Source organism: Lactuca saligna, chromosome 8, assembly GCF_052625555.1.
Source record: "Lactuca saligna cultivar CGN05327 chromosome 8, ASM5262555v1, whole genome shotgun sequence".
Lineage (NCBI taxonomy): Eukaryota > Viridiplantae > Streptophyta > Magnoliopsida > Asterales > Asteraceae > Lactuca > Lactuca saligna.
In genome coordinates, this window is record NC_136424.1 from 91,859,783 (window position 1) to 91,883,607 (window position 23,825).

Below are 23,825 nucleotides of genomic sequence, written 5' to 3' on the forward strand. Positions count from 1 at the left end.
CAAAATCCTACAGATTGAGTACACAGGGCGTACCCAGCTATACGCTAAGCGTACATGCAATTTGGCTTGTATGTTGTGCGCACAGACTTGTACGGCCAACGTACTTATCCATTAAGCCAATTTTAACATTGAGCTCTTAATACTTAAGTCCATAACTCCAAATAACATATTTGAGTCCATACAATTGTCTAGAACCATAAAGTCACTGACTTGGTGACTTTGCATGCCCCAAAAGAACTCAACAATAAGATATCGCATAAAACTATCATCAAAAGGACCCAAAATCATGCATGGATGGATTTAGACCCTAAAGGTGCCAACTTTATGGACCTTGAACCTCAAAAATACAAAGAGGGGCAACTCAAAGCTCATGGAGTGGCATCAAACCACTAGATCACATCTATGGGACCGAAAAGGAACCAAAACTCATACAATATAGATTTAAGACACCAATGATCAAGTTCATAGCTTTATAGCTCCATCAAGCTAGAAATGAAGCACATAAACCAGATCCATAAGCTCTTCCTTGATTGACAACTTTGCACAAAACTTCATCTTTGTAACGCCCGCAGATCCGGGCTAGTCAAATTAGAGGCAATAGGGGTCGAAAACGACTTTTCGACAAAAGATTATTTAGAATAAATAATCTTAAACAAGTTGTGGAATATGTCTCAAGGTTTCCGTACATATAAAGAATGCCGAAATCCGAGCTATAACGAAGAAGTTATGGCCCGCCGAAGTTTTACGGCAAAACCGGCACGGCACCGGGAGACGTAAATAGTGAATTTACGATAGAAGACTTTTTATCCTTAGCAATCTAAACAAAAGTCTTAGAATATGTTAAACTAAGAACATCGATAAAAAGAACGCCCAAATCTGACTTCGTATGAAAAAGTTATGATTTTTCTAAGAATCGGCTTAGCAGTGCACGGCCCGAAACTCAAATTTTAGTTCGAGCAGTTTTTGGCTTACGCGACCTACATGAGAGTTGAAGATCTCATTCATAGGAACTCAACGGTAAAAAGACAGACGAAAACGGAGTCCGTATGAAGGAGTTATGAACTATTCGCGGTCATTTAACAGTCTAAACGCCTCCTACTGTTAAATTTGAGATCGGTCGAGAATTAGCCGACGGAGTCTAAAAGAAAGTTGTAGATCTTGATTTTAACTACGCGTGGATATAAAGAACGTCGAAAACGGAGCTCGTATGCGAAAGTTATGATTTTTCTAAGTTTGAGGGCTCATACGCGATAGGGGGTGACGTGGCACCACCAGAATTGGACACGTGGCACCACCAGAAGGCCACCACATGGACCAACTCGGCGAGTAGGTCCCCCCTACTCGGCGAGTAGACCAGTCAGCACCCCTATAAATAGAGGTGCCGGGTTCCCTCATTTCCTCACCCCTCTTCTTTCTCTCTCTAAACTCTCTCTCTCTCTCTAAGCCCCCTAACCCCCCTAAAAGCCTAGGGTAACTCCCTAGCACGAGGCGGAAGCCCCGGAGCGCCCGATGGCTCAGAGAAAAGAGCCTTTCGGCTCGGGAAACGCTGCTCCAGCGAAGCCCGGTTTTGCGAAAAACCCGTTGTAAGTGAGCTACGCCTACGCTAGTTTTAATATAGCTTCTAATTAATTATAGTAACATTATTAGGACCTTAAAATAATTATTTGGGCTATTATTATGAGTTATATTGATTGTTATTTAACGCTTATATAATAATAATAATAGCTAGACTATTAATTAGTCACGGTTATCATTAGACTAAACCCTAGTGGTACTGGTACTAGGTTTTATCGAAGGAATATCGTTTTGAGAGTATCGAAGCGCTGTCCGAGTGTTGAGTCACCACCTACTCAGGTGAGTGCATGGTCCCTTTCATCTTACACATATATATGAAGTATTTATTATATAATTTACGTGTTGTGAGTGCATAGTCCCTTTCATCTTACACATAGATATGAAGTATTTTATATAAACTACGTGCTATGTGTGCATATTATCTGAATACTTGTTGTCTATGCTGGATGAACGTTTTATACATGTTTTAAAGGATTTAAACTGTATACGTATTTTATATATACGAATATGTTGGGTATGATGATGGGTAGATAAATGATGAGAGATAGAAGATGACGTGAGTATACATTGGCAGCTATAGACTTAGTGCCTATGGGACAAACACCGGTAGCTATGGACTTAGTACCTGTCAGACGTTGGTAGCTATGGATTTAGTACCTGTTAGGAGTTGGTAGCTATGGACTTAGTACCTATTAGTTAGACACCGGTAGCTATGGATTTAGTACCTGTAGGAATTGGTAGCTATGGACTTAGTACCTGTTGAGCACTGGTAGCTATGGATTTAGTACCCGATGAGTAAGATATAGCAGCTATGGAATTAGTGCTTTACGAACGAACATTGGCAGCTATAGATTTAGTGTCAGTCCTATAACCCTGGAAGTAAGGGACTTCGGAATAAACGAATGAAGGATAGATGACTCTTAGGTTAAAACCTTAAAAAGTAAAGAAGATAATGGGGATGGGTAATTGGGTTAATTGTTTGCTGATTGAACATAACAATTATATTATTGTGGGTTGAAAACCCTATGTACTCACCAGGTTTCCCAACCTGACCCACTCAGTTTATTTACATCACAGGTGGCGATATGAAGTGACATTACACTGAGAGATTTAAAGAGATGTAGATCACTAGTGTAAATAATTGTAAGTTCTGTTTATGCTTATGTTTCTGTATTAACGATGACATCCCAAACGTTTTAAGATGAATAAAAATACGTTTCTTCGAAAATGTTTTAATAACATATTTATTGTGTTTTTCTAGGAACAAATTTCGCAACCTTTTTATAAAATGAAGTACTCTGATTTTCATAAAGCATAAACAAAATCGGTCTTTTCTGGCCGTGATTTTGGGGATGTCACAGTTGGTATCAGAGCATTAGTTTAAGCGAACTAGGAATATGGATTTATTTCTAGACTTAAACTTAGAATGCTAAGCAATGATTGTGAGGAGTGTGTTTAATAAAATTTAGGTAATACACCTGAATAGACACAAGCACTAGCTTATTTAGGGAAAATTCCTAACATGCTTTTATGTGCTAAATGATTTATGATATGCATTATATGATCGGATCTATGGTCTGTTGCCGACCGGATCTGGAAATTTTATGTGCTCAGGTTTCTAAACGTTTAATTACGATATTAGAACTGGCATGTAACTTTTTGGAGTAATAAGGAGGAATACGCGTCTAATTCTTCCTCTATCTATACTCTCGTCTCGATACACCAAACGCTTGCTTTGGAAAATAGAATGTCATGATAAGGACTCATAGAGAATTGAGTAAGTGGAGGAAATGAAAAGACTTACGATAGTGAATGACACCTATCGGAAGATATCATAAGAGTGGTATCTTGCCTTTAGAATATGTCATGTTGTACGTTTAGAGGAGTACAGTATGTCCGAAGTACACCTTCGATTGGCAGGATGATGGAATGATTGGCGTAATTCATGAACATGACCCATCGTATGGTATTTCCACCGAGCTGAAGCGGAATTGATGATTGAAGATACGCATAAAAGAAGTCCTAGTAGAGTCTAGGGAAAATTTTGTGATTGTTTGGACACATCTTTACGTGTTAAAAATTGTTTTGTGATAATAACTTGGGAAAACTGCGAGATAATACTTGGGACGAGTATGAGTAGGTGTGAAAGGTAGTAGATGCATATACTACCGGAAGCACAGGACTCACGCTTGGATCAGGAAAGTCACAAGGTTACCAAGAAACTAGTAATTGATTTCGATTTATTCAAGTGTGTTGTTACCATTGTTTTGGTAATGACTAAGACGATTGTTGATATTCCGACCCTAGTGGTCATATCGAATTGAGTCCGACTACGATGAGTATGTTACGCGGTTCAGAGAACCAAGTTTGATGTAGCGTCCGACTTAAACCAAACAATTGAAATCAAAGCGATCAATAGAAATATCGTGCTCGTTGTTAAAAGAAGATGGTTGCTAGAGATGCTACCTTTTTAGATGTGACTAGAACATGAAGGAAGGTATAGACTATTCTGGAATTTGACTCTAAGAGACCTGAGTCTGAGCATTGCAACATACGATGAGAGGTCATTAGAATATGACACATCGGTCCATTGTATTAATAAAAGAACTTATCTTAAGTTCGTATCCAGTGAGGATCGAGATTGTGACTTGAAGGTCATAATTTGGAGTCTAACGTGAGATAGAGAGCGTATCCAAGATCGAGCACCGCCTGTAGTCAAGGAGTCTAAGAGTTAGATACACATTCGAAGAAACATCGAAGTTATGACTTAGGATGAATAGATAAAAAATGGAGTCATCATGTGAACCCTGTTTCGTTGATGATTCCGGGACGTAATCATCCTAAGGGGGAGATAATTGTAACGCCCGCAGATCCGGGCTAGTCAAATTAGAGGCAATAGGGGTCGAAAACGACTTTTTGACAAAATATTATTTAGAATAAATAATCTTAAACAAGTTGTGGAATATGTCTCAAGGTTTCCGTACATATAAAGAATGCCGAAATCCGAGCTATAACGAAGAAGTTATGGTCTGCCGAAGTTTTACGGCAAAACCGGCACGGCACCGGGAGACGTAAATAGTGAATTTACGATAGAAGACTTTTTAGCCTTAGAAATCTAAACAAAAGTCATATAATATGTTAAACTAATAACATCGATAAAAAGAACGCCCAAATCTGATTTCGTATGAAGAAGTTATGATTTTTCTAAGATTCGGCTTAGCAGTGCACGGCCCGAAACTCGAATTTTAGTTCGAGCGGTTTTTGGCTTACACGAACTAAATGAGAGTTGAAGATCTCATTCATAGGAACTCAACGGTAAAAAGACAGACGAAAACGGAGTCCGTATGAAGGAGTTATGAACTCTTCGCGGTCATTTAACAGTCTAAACGCCTCCTACTTGTTAAATTTGAGATCGGTCGAGAATTAGCCGACGGAGTCTAAAAGAAAGTTGTAGATCTTGATTTTACCTACGCGTGGATATAAAGAACGTCGAAAACGGAGCTCGTATGCGAAAGTTATGATTTTTCTAAGTTTGAGGGCTCATACGCGATAGGGGGTGACGTGGCACCACCAGAATTGGACACGTGGCACCACCAAAAGGCCACCACATGGACCAACTCGGCGAGTAGGTCCCCCCTACTCGGCGAGTAGACCAGTCAGCACTCCTATAAATAGAGGTGCCGGGTTCCCTCATTTCCTCACCCCTCACCCCTCTTCTTTCTCTCTCTAAACTCTCTCTCTCTAAGCCCCCTAACCCCCCTAAAAGCCTAGGGTAACTCCCTAGCACGAGGCGGAAGCCCCGGAGCGCCCGATGGCTCAGAGAAAAGAGCCTTTCGGCTCGGGAAACGCTGCTCCAGCGAAGCCCGGTTTTGCGAAAAACCCGCTGTAAGTGAGCTACGCCTACGCTAGTTTTAATATAGCTTCTAATTAATTATAGTAACATTATTAGGACCTTAAAAGAATTATTTGGGCTATTATTATGAGTTATATTGAGTGTTATTTAACGCTTATATAATAATAATAGCTAGACTATTAATTAGTCACAGTTATCGTTAGACTAAACCCTAGTGGTACTGGTACTAGGTTTTATCGAAGGAATATCGTTTTGAGAGTATCGAAGCGCTGTCCGAGTGCTGAGTCACCACCTACTCAGGTGAGTGCATGGTCCCTTTCATCTTACACATATATATGAAGTATTTATTATATAATTTACGTGTTGTGAGTGCATAGTCCCTTTCATCTTACACATAGATATGAAGTATTTTATATAAACTACGTGCTATGTGTGCATATTATCTGAATACTTGTTGTCTATGCTAGATGAACGTTTTATACATGTTTTAAAGGATTTAAACTGTATACGTATTTTATATATACGAATATGTTGGGTATGATGATGGGTAGATAAATGATGAGAGATAGAAGATGACGTGAGTATACATTGGCAGCTATAGACTTAGTGCCTATGGGACAAACACTGGTAGCTATGGACTTAGTACCTGTCAGACGTTGGTAGCTATGGATTTAGTACCTGTTAGGAGTTGGTAGCTATGGACTTAGTACCTATTAGTTAGACACCGGTAGCTATGGATTTAGTACCTGTAGGAATTGGTAGCTATGGACTTAGTACTTGTTGAGCACTGGTAGCTATGGATTTAGTACCCGATGAGTAAGATATAGCAGCTATGGAATTAGTGCTTTACGAACGAACATTGGCAGCTATGGATTTAGTGTCAGTCCTATAACCCTGGAAGTAAGGGACTTCAGAATAAACGAATGAAGGATAGATGACTCTTAGGTTAAAACCTTAAAGAGTAAAGAAGATAATGGGGATGGGTAATTGGGTTAATTGTTTGCTGATTGAACATAACAATTATATTATTGTGGGTTGAAAACCCTATGTACTCACCAGGTTTCCCAACCTGACCCACTCAGTTTATTTACATCACAGGTGGCGATATGAAGTGACATTACACTGAGAGATTTAAAGAGATGTAGATCACTAGTGTAAATAATTGTAAGTTCTGTTTATGCTTATGTTTCTGTACTAACGATGACATCCCAAACATTTTAAGATGAATAAAAATACGTTTCTTCGAAAATGTTTTAATAACGTATTTATCGTGTTTTTCTGGGAACAAATTCCGCAACCTTTTTATAAAATGAAGTACTCTGATTTTCATAAAGCATAAACAAAATCGGTCTTTTCTGGCCGTGATTTTGGGGATGTCACAATCTTCTTGGAAATGACCCAAAAACACTAAGATGCACAACAATGAGCTCAAAAACACCACCATGGAGGCTCCGGACGATTTCTAGGGTTTAGAGGGGTGGAGGTTGAAGGTATTAGGGATAAGTTATGAGATAAGGAGCTTAAATAGGGTCCAAGACCCTAAAATAAGGTTTGGGTCTGATTGGAGTATGTCGAGCGTACATATGGTACGCCCATCGTACTCCGGAGAGCACCCGCGACCATCCTATTCAATACGCTCCACATATACAAAGTTACGCTCCACATACTACCCTCTTCACTAGTACGCCCCAGATACGCTTGTGTACGCCCTGCATACTTGGCTAAACCCTAAAACCACCAAACTTTTGAATGCCATAACCTCTTTGTTATAAGTCCGTTTCCAACAATCCTTATATCCACGAAAAGGTAACAATAAACTCTATGCTTCTATCAACTCATAACAGCCGTAAAATGTCTCGAAAAAACATCTAATTTCCATAAAAGCCAAAACTGACATATTACTAAAATACCCATTGGCGCCAACCCACCAACCGAATATTCGGATCACTCAAATTACATCAACCACCCCCAAAAGAGTCCAAATCTCAATTCCTCAAGGGTCCTAAGTCTGCTAATACTCAAATACTTAATCACCATTGAGAATAGGGAACAATTCGAAACAGGGTGTTACATAATTGAATAAAAGTAATTTTAATTATTAAAAGTGATTTATCTCCACCAATAGTTTATAGACACGTTGCTTTATTTTCTATTGAAAAAGGTCGAGCCTTTGTAAACTTGGTTTGTATCGATGGCCTAGTTCACCACAAAATATTTATTTTTTATTTTCTTTTTTGATTTTTATTGGTGAGTCATCCATTCGGTTACCAAAGAGGATAGTCATAGTCATACTATATTAGAGGTTTCAAGTTCAAACCTTGGGATTTCAATCAAAGGATATCTAGGAGTAAGGTATATGGCACAATTCTAAAAGGGTTACCTAGTATCATCACCAAAAGTGAACCTTCACCCTAAACCTCTTAATATTAAGGAGCCATGGTGGGTAAAGAAGAAACCATCAATGTTTCATTTAAATCTAAGAACACATTCATCTCCTACCACTACCCACCTCCACCATCATATATCTTTTATTACCACCTCTTAACATTATTATCTATCTTCCTCAAAACTGCCTCCTATTACTGCCACCAAAGCAAAATTAATATTCATGAACACAACTGAACTAAGCCACAATCAGATTTATGAACAAGCTAAACAAAAATCTCCAACATTAGATTCATGATCAAATAAACAAAATCACCAACATGATTACCTTGATTCGTTCATCTATATGTAGTTTATTTTGCTACAAGGATGCACATATATTTACACTTAAGTATAAAGAAATCAAGAAATAAAAAGAAACACTTACATTAAAAGAAATTAACAATCAAAAGGATGTCTTTCACTTTGAGCCCCTCCCCCCCCCCCCCCCCCCCCCCGGCCCGAACCCCCCCTATTTCTCAATAAATATCCTGGGATACCCCTCAAAAAAAATTTCAATAGTGTAACTTTTTCCCTATTACGTGAGTTTTTTTACCAGGATACCCCTTTACTTTGATCCTAGATCTGCCACTGGAACCAACATGGTCTCTCTTTATGATCATAACCAAACAAAACCCATTGTGGCGATGGAGAAGCATAATTACTTTGCTTCATTCATCGACCATGCTATCTATTTCTTATGGTTCTTCGATCAAGAACAACCTCTCTCGATCTCTTTTTTTTTTTTAATCAAGCACATAGAATCATAGATAGACCATTATGGTTTTTCCCTAATTTTCTTTGTTCACAACTAGACACGCATAGAAATACAAAGAGACCATGATTTGCACCTCCCACTCCTCTCTTCCATATCTATTTCTACATTTTTCAGTTGGATGTTGGGGCAATAAATTATAATTTTCTTTTAAAAAAATTTAACTTTAATATTTAAATAAATACATAGGGACAATGAGATGGATAATTTTGCCTATTAATAATATATAACTACAATATATTATCGATAAAAAAAGACATTACCGATAAAAAAACACAGCACTTTTTAATAAAGACCATTTATAATTTTAGGGATTCAAAATACACAAAATAAAGGTTAGTGACCAAATTGGATCGAATTATAAAGCTTGTATAATTACAATGCAATTAACTCATCATTAAAATGGCCACACTTAGGGAGGAGGGAGTCATTCCCTTCCAACCCACTAAACTTACTACTACATCAACTTTTTTATCTTTCCTTTTTCTTCCATCTTTCTCAACCCACTACACATGAAACCTGTATATTTCACAATCCACTACCACATCACTATTTTTACTAATTAAAAACGTAAAGATTAATTTATTATGTTTTTAATATTGTAATCAAAATACTTTCTCATAAAATGCATGTTAATACCACATAAATTTATGAACACTTATATAAAAAAAAGTTATTTTAAATAAATAATTTCAAACACCAAAAAAACATTTCCCATTTTCATGAGATTTAAAAAGAAAAAACAAAACAAAACAAACTATTTTACAACTATTATTCGATGTACACTAAATTTAGGCTCATAACTTTATTTTCACAAAAAAGGCTAGAAAGATAATGGCCCATAAAATACAAACGCTCCAAGACTTGGGAAGATTTAGGATTAGGGTTCTCTTACTTTTTTTGTTATCTTTAATCGGAAGCTCAAAAGAGGTTTAGAGCTCTTTGATAAGGTCGGAGCAATCTACGAATAGGAAAATTCCAGTGAAGATAAAGGTGGTGACATATGCCTATCTCCTTTCCAAGTCGTCAATGCAGGAGGAGTAAAGGTTGAAGCAGGTTCAACAACTCGCACAAGAGCTACCACCTCCCTACACCACTAGAACCCGCCATTAAAGGGGCCACGACTCGTCGGTTCAACCCTAAACTGTCGGCGAACCCAACCTCGACTTCGTCCTCCCTTAGAGGTTTTTCGAAATTTTAACAAAAGGACAACCAGTACCATGAATATGAGCCCAACTGAAACACTTTTCTGATATAAAACACCCTAATAAATGTTTACAAATACATTTAATCCATCTGGAGAAATCTTTAAAATAAATTCAATGGTCTCCCTACCACATAAAGGTTGCTAAGGTATGTTTTGTTGATTCTTAATGCAACGTTCAACCATGCACTAAGGATTTATTATTGCTAAACCTTACCACATAAAGGTCGTTGTGGGTGTACGAGCCACTTTCTACGAGATGAGTAGTTATGTTTTGTTTATTCCCGATGCACCATTCAACCATGCACTGATGATTTATTATTGTTAAAGAGTCATGAATCTGTTGGATTAGTGTCTAAGTCCATAACTATTTTGGTATGTACTTGACCCGATGGTGCATGGTCCTTTTGGGTTGCCTTCACCAAAGCAACTTGATAGGATGAATTATGGAGAGAAAGGATTAAATATGATTTATTAATATATTATGAGAATAATATATTAAAGGCGAAATCATATTGTTTAATTAATATTAGTCAAGAATTAATTAGTAATTAGTTTTGTGACTAAAAGATATTAATTAAACTTCAGTGATTGGAATTGTAATTATAAGATAATTGCGATTTGGGCCATCGATTGCCTTATATTAAGGAGTGGATGAATTCTATGGGAAACCCATAAGAAAACGTCCAAGGCCTTAAGGAAAGGAGTCCATGGGTTGCTTAGGGCTTAAGCATCCAAATTAGGGTTTCCTTATTAGATAACCCTAATAGCCTCGCTATATATAGAACCCTTATGACCCAAAAACGTGGCTAAGCATCCTTCTAGGGTTTCACAAGTTTTAGGGCAACCTCCATCCTCTCTCCACTTCATCTTCTTGCTCTTGGTGTTTGTGAACCATTAGAGGAGTGACATTTGTGACTCTAAGCTTTCTAAAGTCATTACAAGGAGGAATTGGATTGTTATTGCTACATAACAATCAAGGTAATGTCTTAAACCCATTCTTATGTTAATATGATTACTTGTATGCAAGAATTAGGGTTTATAGTCTTGGATAACCTGCATGTACAATAGAGAAACCTAGATCCAAGCATTAGGGTTTGTATGAGCACATAGGATGTTCTTGTGACCAAAACTCATCAGTGGTATCAGAGCCTAGATTGGTTTCTATTGTATTGATGCTTTGTATGATTGAAAAATTCAATTTTTGGGTTTCTGGGGGCTGAACTCGCCGAGTCCATAGATGAACTCGCCGAGTTCATGCTGACTCGACAAGTCCATACCTAACTCGGCGAGTCGGCTGGTCAGATGGAGGGAAAACCGGGATTTCTTGCTTTTTTGCTTAAGGATGGTTGCCTTATCTTATTAGATCAATATAAATTCGATTTTATGATATATTTGACTATATTCTTGATCTAATTAAAGATATTTATCAATTAATAAAATATTTGTTTCCTTATGTGATAATTGATTAATTATTTTGATTAAATTGGTAAATTGTTTTGCAAGAAATCATTAAATAAATCAAATATGGATAATTATGTGATTAAATGTTAATTAAGATTATTTGTTATTTGATCCTTATTGTTATGAAAAGTTTCATGTTTTCCCCTTTAGGTTTTATAGTTTAAATTTGAACTCAAAAGTTTTGTTGTTTTGAAATTTAAATAGTTAAAACCCTCATGTTTTCAAAAAGGTTTCAAAACTTGCCCTCAAGTTTTGGAATTTAAATTTTGATTAAAAGTTTAATTTTGATGTATATTTAAATTCTAACCCTAATGTTTTTGAAATGTTTGAAAACCTGCCCTCAAGTTTTGGAATTTAAAAGTTGATTAAAAGGTTTAATTAGGAATGTTAAATTCTAAAACCCTAGTAATGTTTTGAAAAGTTCAAATCCGACCCTTTTGGATTTATTAACTAATTAAGGTGTATAATTAAAAGAGTTTTAATCAATCCATAAAAGTTTAGGTTTGCAATTTAATTGGATTAAAAGTATAATTGTTAAATTTGACCACATAGTATTTTAAAAGTATAAAATACACCCTATACTATATATAACATTAAAAGTCTAACATTATATATATATATATATATATATATATATATATGTATGAGTAAAAGTCAGTCTTACTGTTAGTAGGCCTCATTCACGAAGCTGGTCTATAAGGGGTGTTTAAGGAAATTGCCTATAATATGGCGATTGAATGGGTATCCACTCTTACCCACCGCACTCTTGACTAGTGGAGGGTCGTTAGCCGAACGGGTAGGATAGGACGAAACCTTCCATTATAAGTATAATGAAATACAAAAGTAACTAAATGTTTTCACAAATTCCCAATCTTAGTTACTTAGGCAAAGTGAATTGATGCAATTCCATGAAATTACACTTTGTGCCCTTGCAAAGACGTTAGTGGAGCGTGTGTGGTTTACCGGCACACTAAATGGTTCTAAGCGAAATGTAGCAAAGGGTGACTCAATGTTTGTCATAGTTCGGTGGAGCATGTGTGGTTTACCGGCACATCGAATAGGTGACTGTAACATGTGAGGGCACCATGTAAGTTTGCATGGTTATTCACACCCGCTTTGTGATCCTCGGCATCCCAGTCACAAACAAGAGGGGCATATCAAGATTTAAACATGCCATTGAAATGTTCAATGAATCTCAAAGGATCTAGGAGTTTTCATAGGTTTAAAACTCAAATTTCTTTTTCGTTTTCATAGTGGAAAGTAGTGAATCGTCATTCACTTACCTTCAAATATTCTGCAATTTGGGTTACGGCATCCCTCTCCCGGGTTGTATAATATTGTGTTGGGTCCTAGCCTTAGTATCTCATTTGGGTGATTTACTAAGGACTTAATCAATCAACTAACATGAATTTGTTTCTCCCGGTTTTGTAGATGTCTAAGTTCGACAACTATGGTCTTCCCAAATCCCGTGGAACAAGCATTCCACATGAAGATGGTATTCCACGAATCGATCGAGGAACAAGAAATCTTGCTTCACTTCCTGCACCTCCTCCAATTGTTCTCCCTAACCCACAAGATCGAAGAATTGAAAGGTTCAATATCACTAAAGCCCTATTGGAAATGAAACATGAAGATGGTAAACCCGTGTGTGCCCACGTTCTAGGAATGAAATCACACATTGATAGGTTGATAATGTTGGGTGTGTCATTCCCAGATGAGTTGGCTGTGAATTGGGTTTTGCAGTCACTTCCTGAATCATATAATGAGTTCAAAAGAAAGTATTATATGATGGATCATGACGACAACCTCATTGACCTAACTTACATGCTCATTGCTGCTGAATCAGAAATGATTTGGAGAAGCAATGGAGCGTATTTGTTGGGAAAGTCAACCGACCATGCTTCTGAGGACGTTCTAGGAGAACCGACCTGCGTTTGCTGCCAAAAGAAAGGGCGTTGGATACAAGTCTTCCCAAAGAGCCTGAAGAGTCCAGAAGATGGGAGAGTCAAAGAGTATGGCTGCGCTTCAGGTAAAATCCACTATCTAACTCCGTTAAGTTCCTATTCATTGATTCTTAATACATGATGTGATAAGATTGCATTTGAATGTTTTACAGGATCGGTGAAAAGAAAGGAAGTTTGGTGAAAGAGCAAGATGAATCTAATCACAAGGAATGGATCTTGATCGCATGGACTTTAAGATTAGATTTTGAGCTTAGATAGTTATGATAGAGTTGTTAGAAATTTTCCTTTTGAAATACATAGTTTTCAATGGATTTTGCATTGTAAGGACAAATGTTTTCCGCTGCTTTTATAAATAAAATAAATTTTCGTTTGACTTATTTATTTGTTTATTTCCTTGCAATGAAATCGTTATGAAAATTGGTGTTTGCATATTTCTACAACAAATGGATATGATTCTTATTTATGGTGTTTATGGAAAAGTCGAGAATTTGCCAAATAGGGATAGTTTCTCATCGCCCAAATTTCAATTGGACAGAAATTTGGAATCACGCAACTTGGTTGCATGATGAATGAGAAATTTCATATTTGGAAATTAGACTAATTCATTGACAAAGTGTCAAGTGAAGGACTAGGATATCGAGTACACGAAGTTGCGTGTTGATCAAGTCCACCATAAGAGTAACAAAGATATTCGTCATGATTTACTAAAGGTTTAGTAAATATGATTATACTTATAAGATTAAGTGTAATTTGGAATTAATTAAAAAGGTTTAAATCAATAGCAAAACGAATAAGAAGAATCAAGTAGGCAGAAAGATAAAAGTTTCTCCATTCTAAGAAGAAGGGAGAGTACCTTTTATGCTTTATGATAGGTCTTATGATTAAGAACCATATCTTAATTGATCCTCTAAGTGAGTCTTAGTACAATTGTATGTCTAAGTAGAGGAATCAAAAATTGAAGAAATGGTTAAATCAAGAAGTCAATCATACTTCGTTCCAAAACAAGTCTTAGAGTTAAGATTGTGACAATGAGTGACAGGTATTAAAAGGTTTATAACGTTCATCAAATGTGGAAAGTTGTGATGTCTTGGATAAGACAAAGACCAACTATGACCAATTTATGAAGTGTTATGTTTTGATAAAACCTACACTAACTCTTGAATATTTGGTTGTCAATAAATGTTTATTGACAAGAGAATCTTATATGTCAAGGAGTCAGTGGGAGTCTTAATGGTCTTGAAAGGTTTCAAGAACAAATCAAATAAACCTTATCGATCATAACTAGCACACGAGTTGAGGTTTACAACCTATCATGTTGACACTATTTTGTTTTCTATGCCATTCCAATTGAGTTAATTATGCATATGAGTCCTATGAGTTCTCGTTTGAATGCATAAAAAGGCAAGGACCTTGATCGATGGAAAGTATCTTGATAGGCAAAGGTGAACTGCTTAACTACTTGGAAGACATGGTAGGCAGTTGTGCTACCATAAGGCAAGAAATCAAGATTAAGAAAGTTCGGTCCATATGAGTTTGAATTTGTCGTAAACTTTGGTTTTAACAAATTTACATGGATAAGAACACATACACCGTTTAAATCTAAGTGTCATAAGATTTCATCCTTCACGAAAATGATTGTGAGGAAATGCTTTCACTAAGAAAGATTTTAAAAAGATAGTGATTGTAAAATTGCATTCTCAAATTCGATTATGGTTACGGTATCCCTTTCCATGACTTGAGTTGTGAGGTTTGGCAATTAGTCTTAATTTTTTAGACACACGTATGAACTATCTAAAGCAAAGGTGTATAAGTTCAAGAAGCTTTGATAAAAGATTATCAAAGCACTAAGTATTAGAAACATGGACTTAAGAAATTCAATAGGTATTGTTTTTCTGAAAGTTAGGATGTTTATAAATACATGTCGAAGCTAGTGGGAGCATAAGTGTTATGTTTTATAATAATCATCATGATAGTGGGAGCATAAATGTTATGATTGTATGATTATTAAGAAATGTATTGCAAGTTGGTAATATTAATTATAGAAAACAAGAGTCATTCTTTGCAAAGTTGTAAGGATGGAATAGTTGTTTTGCTATAATTAAGGGAGAGAATATTATGCTTAATTTCAAATCTAAAGGCTTAGGTTGAGAAATGTTGATAAATTTAGTCAAAGGTACATAGTGTGTTCTTAAAATTTCGATTATGATTACGACATTCCTCTTCACAATTCGAATTTTGAGAACATAGCAAATAAAACATTATGCATCTTGTCCCATACACTTTGGGTATAGGATCGATTGCAAATGCTTTAATATTTGACCATTCTAAAATTTTCCAAATGTCTAGAATCGGTTTTGACTAAAATAATTAAACAACTATCAAAGGACAATCTAAAGTTCGACGAGGATTGGTTGCTTGTGAGTAGTTGGAAGCATGATATTGGATGGACCATATCGACATTATTATGAATAGAAAAGATTCTATTAAGAATGAGTAGTCATATGGAAAATATGGAAATGTTTCCATATTGGATGGACCATATCGACATTATTATGAATAGATAAGATTCTATTAAGAATAAGTTGTCATATGGAAAATATGGAAACGTGTCCATATTGGGAATTGAATATTGAAAATATATGTCTAGATTAGAAACATTTATGCAAAAGGATGTTCAAAGGAATGTACTTTGAGTGAGAGACATCATATCTAAGGAATTGTCTTGTAACAATCTCCGATAGAGGACTTTGTAATATCATTGGCAATAATCTTTGTGACTTTGGTGCTGGTGCAGTGACATTACGAAAGGATCATTGCATAAAATGTTAGAATCTAGCATATTCTATAAGTAGCAAGAATTTGATATTCTTTCACTTGTGGAAAAGGATTTGGAGTTGTGAAATGAGAATGATTGGACATGTGTTCAATTTGATCTATTTCACAAAGAAAGAACCATAGGTAAACATTGTGTGCATGCTAGGAGCATGGGACAAGTGTAATAATTCAAGTAAGAAGTCGATTACCCGAAACGACAAATAATGAGTAATCAATATGGTGATAAATAAAAGGTGTTTTATTTATGCTCAAAGGTTGAGGCCATATGGGATTAGTATTATTCTTGTGTTTCACTTTGCATGTTTTGACTTCCTGAATAATTTAATTGGTTTAGAACAGTCAAATTATTCGAACGAGCCACAGTCGTTCATATGTTGGAAGTAGATATGAATGAAGACTATCGTGAATTGGTGTGTGGATTATCTAAAAGAGTATTAGACATAAGTAAATGTTTGCTGCAACGTTCATGAGTGCTTATGAATAAGATTTGAGCATTGGATTAAACCCACGCTCACTTAGGATCACTCCATGAATTGTATCACGAGTGATTGGTGAGATGATAACATCTTATATTCTTGAAACCGAGATGTGTGAGTTATATCTTGCTAATCGGTTGCACATTGATAATATGAAAACACACTAGTAACTTAGTGTCATAAAACATATTGTTGTGTGTGATTCGGTAAGTGGGTGCAAGCGAGCATTGAATCAAAGTTTATCCGTTCCTTTTATCCCAAATAGGATAAAAGCGATATCTTTGGGCCCCTCGATGATTTAGTGATGACAAACGTAAATGCTCGGCCGGGCTAGGGCTAATTTGATTTGTTCAAATAGTCAGTTGTCATAAATCAGGAATCGAGAAATAGTACAAAGAGGATGATTTGAAATCATGTCTCATACGATATCTAGAATGGAGGAATATATGATCCCTTATCTAAAGGACACGCGTATTTGATAGGATCAGAGTTGACAGCGGCTTTGGAAAGCTACGATTGCATATCAGGATCTGAAGTCATACGCATAATAGTTATTAGACTTATCCAAGTAGGAGACTGTTGGATTAGTGTCTAAGTCCATAACTATTTTGGTATGTACTTGACCCGATGGTGCATGGTCCTTTTGGGTTGCCTTCACCAAAGCAACTTGATAGGATGAATTATGGAGAGAAAGGATTAAATATGATTTATTAATATATTATGAGAATAATATATTAAAGGCGAAATCATATTGTTTAATTAATATTAGTCAAGAATTAATTGGTAATTAGTTTTGTGACTAAAAGAGATTAATTAAACTTAAGGGACTGGAATTGTAATTATAAGATAATTGCAATTTGGGCCATGGATTGCCTTATATTAAGGAGTGGACGAATTCTATGGGGAAACCCATAAGAAATCGTCCAAGGCCTTAAGGAAAGGAGTCCATGGGTTGCTTAGGGCTTAAGCATCCAAATTAGGGTTTCCTTGTTAGATAACCCTAATAACCTCACTATCTATAGAACCCTTATAACCCAAAAACATGGCTATGCATCCTTCTAGGGTTTCACATGTTTTAGGGCAACCTCCATCCTCTCTCCTCTTCATCCTCTTGCTCTTGGTGTTTGTGAACCATTAGAGGAGTGACATTTGTAACTCTAAGCTTTCTAAAGTCATTACAAGGAGGAATTGGATTGTTATTGATACATAACAATCAAGGTAATGTCTTAAACCCATTCTTATGTTAATATGATTACTTGTATGCTAGAATTAGGGTTTATAGTCTTGGATAACTTGCATGTACAATAAAGAAACCTAGATCCAAACATTAGGGTTTGTATGAGCACATAGGATGTTCTTGTGACCAAAACCCATCAGAGTCAACATGTATGTGTTTGTTTCTCTCTCTCTCTCTCTCTCTCTCTCTCTCTCTCTCTCTATATATATATATATATATATATATATATATATATATATATATATATATATATATATATATATATATATATATATATATATATATATATATATATATATATGGAAAAGTGAATAGATGACTATCATATATGTAATATTATGTGTAGAACCATCAAAATTAACTTTATTTTGATTAAAAAAACACAATTTTCTTTCATTTTTAGCTTCTTCCTATTGTTTTTGAAGTCATATTAATTTAGATTCTGTGATTCATCCCCAATATCTATGTACTTCAAATGTGTTATTTTATTAGACCTCTAGTAAGTTTTATAAATTCCTTTGACACCTACCGTATATATACTTACATAGTTTTTTTATAGGTTCTGAAAAGAAGCTTATTGGGTTTTTTAATGAACACTTTCAATCTTTCATTATAGTTTTCTATATTATATTTCAATATGGAGAACTATAGGTAGTTGTTAAAATATTTGTATGCACGATTTGTGTTGCAAAATTAAATTTATAAAACCCCATAAAAAATATATACAAAGCCTAACATAAGGTCTAATAAAAGATGCAAGAAATATGATAGAGAAATTTGGTTGCATTTAGTTAAAATAATGTAGTTTTTTTGATAGTTCTATATCTAATATTAGATAAATAACAGTCATATATTTTCTATGCTCATAATAACAATATATTATAAATAACACCAATATGAGTTCGTATAAACAATTGCATTAACTAATAAATGATTACATTAACTAAAAAACAATGAGATTAACTGATAAATGATTACATTAACCCAATACAGACACTCTTACGTCTAAAAACACACCCAAATTCTCTTTGGGGCATTTCATCAACCAATTGGTCTTCACTTCAAAGTAACACCTATAATTGATTAATGAATCTCTGATTGGAAGAAGATGACATCTTCAACGGTTACAATCTACAAATTTGAATACGATAGAAGAGAAACGAGTGTATCGAGATGTTGAACCAAATTTGAGTACGAGAGCCAAGAGGAGAGAAAAATAGTAGATTATCAATTAAGGTCTTAACTAGCACGACTGTGTGGCTAGAAGATGACAACTTTTGTAGTTTAAAGTTTGGTACGATTTAAATTTAGATAGCTAAATGTTGACATTTTTATATTTAAGTCAAAATAAAAAACATGGTTTTGATCACCAATTTTAATCTAGACCTCATCATTGTTCAACATTATATTTTAAATAAATAAATAAAATAAAAACAAATATCATATCTCTCTTCCTAGTTACATTTCTTTGAAAATATTTTTTTATTCTTTTAAATTAACTAGATGTAAATACCATAATGCTAATCGATTATTACTTTATCAACTCGTCTATAGCTGTTTCTCTGCTAAAAGGTTGAGGGTAAAATCTTGATGTGTAGAAAAAAATGTAGATTTAAGAGTAAAATAATAGGTGCGTGTGTAAGCTGTTATAAAATAACCGAGTATTATTTTATCTAGCTACACTTTTTACCTGATTATAGCCTTCAAATAGTAATATTCAAAACAAAAGTTTGAAATATACAATGACTGAAAATACATTTCATTCTTTTATGTATTTAAATCATTAAATTGTAACAGCCTATAGCTCTTAGGCCTAAGCTTCTAACAGAATAACATAACACAGATAGTTCATTTAATGGGCCTACATTGGACCATTTTCACAAGCCTAGAACTGGGCCAAATAACTGGACCATGAAATGATGAACCTACGACAACGACATACACAGCACCGCTGAATAAATCTATCACTCTCCTAAACCGTACAAAACTCAAGTGTGCTGTGCTGGCAGCAATCTAACTCCGAATAAATGTCTGCCATCACAGCCGTCCATTCCACCCTGTCATCCACTTTATCACCTTCACCACCCCTTTTTATTTCTATTTCTATTTTTATTATATATTATAATTATAATATAAAGAGTATATTATTATTATTGCCACCAAATTCACCACATTCACGTTCCACCCCTCTATCTCCCTCGTAACTGCCGTTTTGCCCCCTCCAATCCATCATCAAAACTTCATCAACTCAAAATTTCTCCATCAATCTTTTATCTCAACAAAAAAGAACCCAACAAGCTAGACCCATAAAATGATAAAATAAGGCTGATTCCGCTTTCAAGGTAAACACGAGTCAAACAGAGTATTCAAAATACGCCTAATTTGGCTAAAAGTTTGTAAACACAATATCAAGTTCAAAAGGTTGTATGAGCAAAAAAAACATGTAATGGATACAATAATGGCAGCACATTATACTACATACTTTTGTTGAATACGGAAACCATTCAAATAGCATCAAAGAATTGTGTAAAATGCATGTTTCATTCATTCAACGTTATTTCAATTTCATTTAATAAACAACAAATTTTGTGAAACAAAGAAATAACTCTTTACAACAACATGAACTTGAATGTAGTCTGTAAATAGGGATGGAAGGAAAATAATAACAGAAGAAGGTAGCAACAAAAAGAGGGGGAAATCTTGAAATGGTTCTCTTGAAAATGGCTGCTTTTTTTGAAAAGGTTGTCTGTAAAAAAACGCAGAGGAAAAGAAAAAGAAACTTTTTTTCTTTCTCCTTTTCCATCCAATAATTTAGAGAGTAGTCGATTTATAAGATGACAAAATGGAAGAAAATTCATACAAATACATACAACAATCCTATACATAAAACAGCCAAATTGACAATCCGTACCGTCGCCGAAGAGTGCATTTCCCCCGGTGGCGATGATGGCCCGAACAATTCCGGTGAAAAATTTATGGGCATGACTGGTGCCGGAGCGCCGCTAATGGGAGGGGATTTTTCCAGCACGGCATTTTTCCCGAAAATCTCCTTTGGTAACAAAACCCTAGAAATTCCAAAAATTGCAACGGGATTCTGATCAAATACGGTTTGTGTTACGGAGGCTTGAATGATGCCCGTATTAATTGCAACCGACCCGTTAACCCGAGAAATGTTCAATGTGAAGCTCCCGGCGCCTTTGTCCTCGGTGGCTAGGGTTGGTTGAACAGGATTCACTATCGATTGAAGCGACCCGAGGGGATAGTAAGAATGTAGCACATGAAACCTTAATACGTCGGCCTTCTTATCCGCCGGTAACGATTGAAAGTTCGCCGACGCTGGTAGATTGGAGAATGCGTCGTCGGTCGGGACGAACAGTGTAATTCCCGCACCACCTTCATCAGATTCGAATTCCTGAACGACACCAGATGCAGCAAGCATTGACGCCGCCACATTGAAGTTGTGACCATCAATTAACGCTTTACTGATATTAAGCCCTAATGGCGGTCGACTCTCCGATGCAAGTAGATCGAATCCGTAAGGTACGATTAGTGAATTGACGGAGAAGATGCTAACGTTGTACGGTAGGTTCTTAATTAGGGAAATAACGGTGGCGTTATTAGGTGCTTGTGAGTACGCGGCTGGGGATCGGACGGTGGTTGTATCGGTTTTATCATCGTAGGTAATATTAACCGAGCCGAAGTTGTTGCTGGCACGGCCGGTGGTTTGGAAGAGAGTAGTGATGAGTTTTCCGGAGGGAGGAAAGCGGCTGAGGTCGTGGAGAGAGAGGTATTGTAGGAGGACATGGTAGCGGATGACGTCCGCGATGTTGGTGGAGGAGGGGGAACGACGGATGAGGTCGGAAGATCGGAGGAAGGAATTGGGAACGGCGAGGAGAGTGAGAGATGTACGTTGGGTTAGATCGGCGGCGACGGTGGTGGAGGACAGGAGGTCGGAGAAGTCGGAGAGATCTGGGTAAGGGGATAAGAGATGGGTAATGTTAACGGCGGAGATGAAGGTGGAGTGTAAGAGTAAATATAGCAAAATAATAGGGGTGAAATGGGAAATAAGTTGAGAAACAGCCATTTCTATCGAGTGGAAGCTGAACTAGTGAGAGTGATGGGGGATGATCGGGTGTTGATGGTGTATGTGAATGAATGATGATGATGATGATTTGTTGAAAGCATATACATCCGTAATTAGGATAAATCAAAAATCAAGTCCATACACTTATGGTTTTTGACAATTTTAGTCCCTATACTTCACAGCCACTACATTTTAGTCCTTTTTTGTTTTATTTGCTACGCTGCTTGATTAGCTTACAAATCCAAACATATTGCTTAAGAGGTCAATTTTGGATTAATAAGAAAAGAAAAATTAAATTGATTTGTATTTTTTTTATATCTATAAATATTCTTACTCAATAAAATTATGATATATATCATTATTTCATATTTTTTTAACTAACTCATTAAGATTATATTAGAAATATATCAAATAAAATAAAATTGAATAGTGATTTATCATAATTTTAATAGGTAAAAATAATTATAGATATAAAAATATGAGATAATTTAATTTCTCATAAAAAAATTTGGAAACATGGAAACGTATAGTCATTTTATTTCTATCTGATTACATGACTTTTTAACGAAAAAGTATATGGGTATACAACATACATTTAATTCCTCTTAGAAATAGACATCTAATGGGAAAGTAGACCATCTTAAATGATAACATGAATATGAGTAGTATGGATAAAAGTAACGAAAGTTGATGTGAAAAGTACAAACGTTCACAAAATATCGGGCGGTATAATGCAAATAGCCAAAAATATTCTAGGTGGAGCATTTAATACCAACAATGAATTCCGTAGACTTTGTGTAGAAAGAAAAGTAGATATGTTATAGTGTTATACCATGAAAACACTGATGTTTTTCTCGTTATTTAATTAAAAAATAATGGATTATAGAAGATTGTTTCTTTAATATTAGAAACTCGGTATCTGAGGTTGGTATATTGGTTTGGTGTAGGGATGGTTTGGTGTAGGACTGTAAACGAACTGAACGTTCGATGAACCGTTCGTGAACTGTTCGGAGAGAAGTTCTTTTATGTTCGTTTATTTAATAAATGAACGAACATGAACAAAATTATCGTGCGTTTAGTTAAATAAACGAACATGAACAATGGTCTCGCTCGTTCATTTATGTTCATGAATGTTCGTTTACGATGTTTATTTACGTTTGTTTATATTCGTTCGTTTAAGTTTATTTATATTCATCTATATTCAATTATTTTTTATTATATTGCTATATTATATGTTCGTTTATGTTCATATATGTTTAATTGTGTTTTTTTATCTTTGTTCATTTATGTTTGTTCGTTTATGTACGTTTAGCATGTTCACGAACATAAATGAACGAACATGAACAAAGTAATTTGTTAAACAAACGAACATGAACAAGAAAATCTCGTTCGTGTTCGTTTGTTGTTCGGCTAACTTAAACGAACGAACATGAACAAGACCTTGTTTGTGTTCGTTTGGTTCGTTTACAGCCCTAGTTTGGTGTTTTCTAATTACTCGAGTTTGATCCTCGCTACAATAACATATCTATTCATCTTCACATGTGGATGTACACTATCACTTCGAAAGTGAGGCCACATAAATCTGGCTTGTAATGTGATTGGTATTATTTATTTTAGTTTGTTATTTACGTTTTCTTTGGTTGAATATTGTTAGTCTGTATTCCATTGGCCACTATTATGATCTAGTTTAGGTTTTGATTTAGGTTGGGGTTAATGACTTAAGAGGGTAATTAAGTTTTAACTTTGTTCACATTAGGTCCTTAAGATTACTTTTATACATATTACACTAACATGGTCGTTATAACGGTTTAAAAAATGTGATAAAATTTTAATTTTATCCACATTAAGCCCCTAAGGTCTTTTTTGTACATATTACACCAACATGTTTGTTATAACCGTTTAAAAAAATGGTAATAAGGTTTTAATTTTGTCAA

The 23,825-nt window shown here is 35.4% G+C and overlaps 1 protein-coding gene across 1 annotated transcript; it reads right to left on the reverse strand.

Annotated features, from left to right (window-relative positions):
• Window positions 1-20,519: 20,519 nt before the first annotated feature.
• Window positions 20,520-21,977, reverse strand: LOC145010794 (fasciclin-like arabinogalactan protein 4). Its single transcript, XM_078969329.1, has one exon. The coding sequence runs from the start codon at window positions 21,889-21,891 to the stop codon at window positions 20,662-20,664; it is 1,230 nt and encodes a 409-aa protein (XP_078825455.1). The 5' UTR covers window positions 21,892-21,977; the 3' UTR covers window positions 20,520-20,661.
• Window positions 21,978-23,825: the final 1,848 nt, after the last annotated feature.

Coding starts and splice junctions, on each gene's coding strand:
- LOC145010794 (XM_078969329.1), bottom strand. CDS start 21,891: ATGGCTGTTTCTCAACTTATTTCCCATTTCACCCCTATTATTTTGCTA.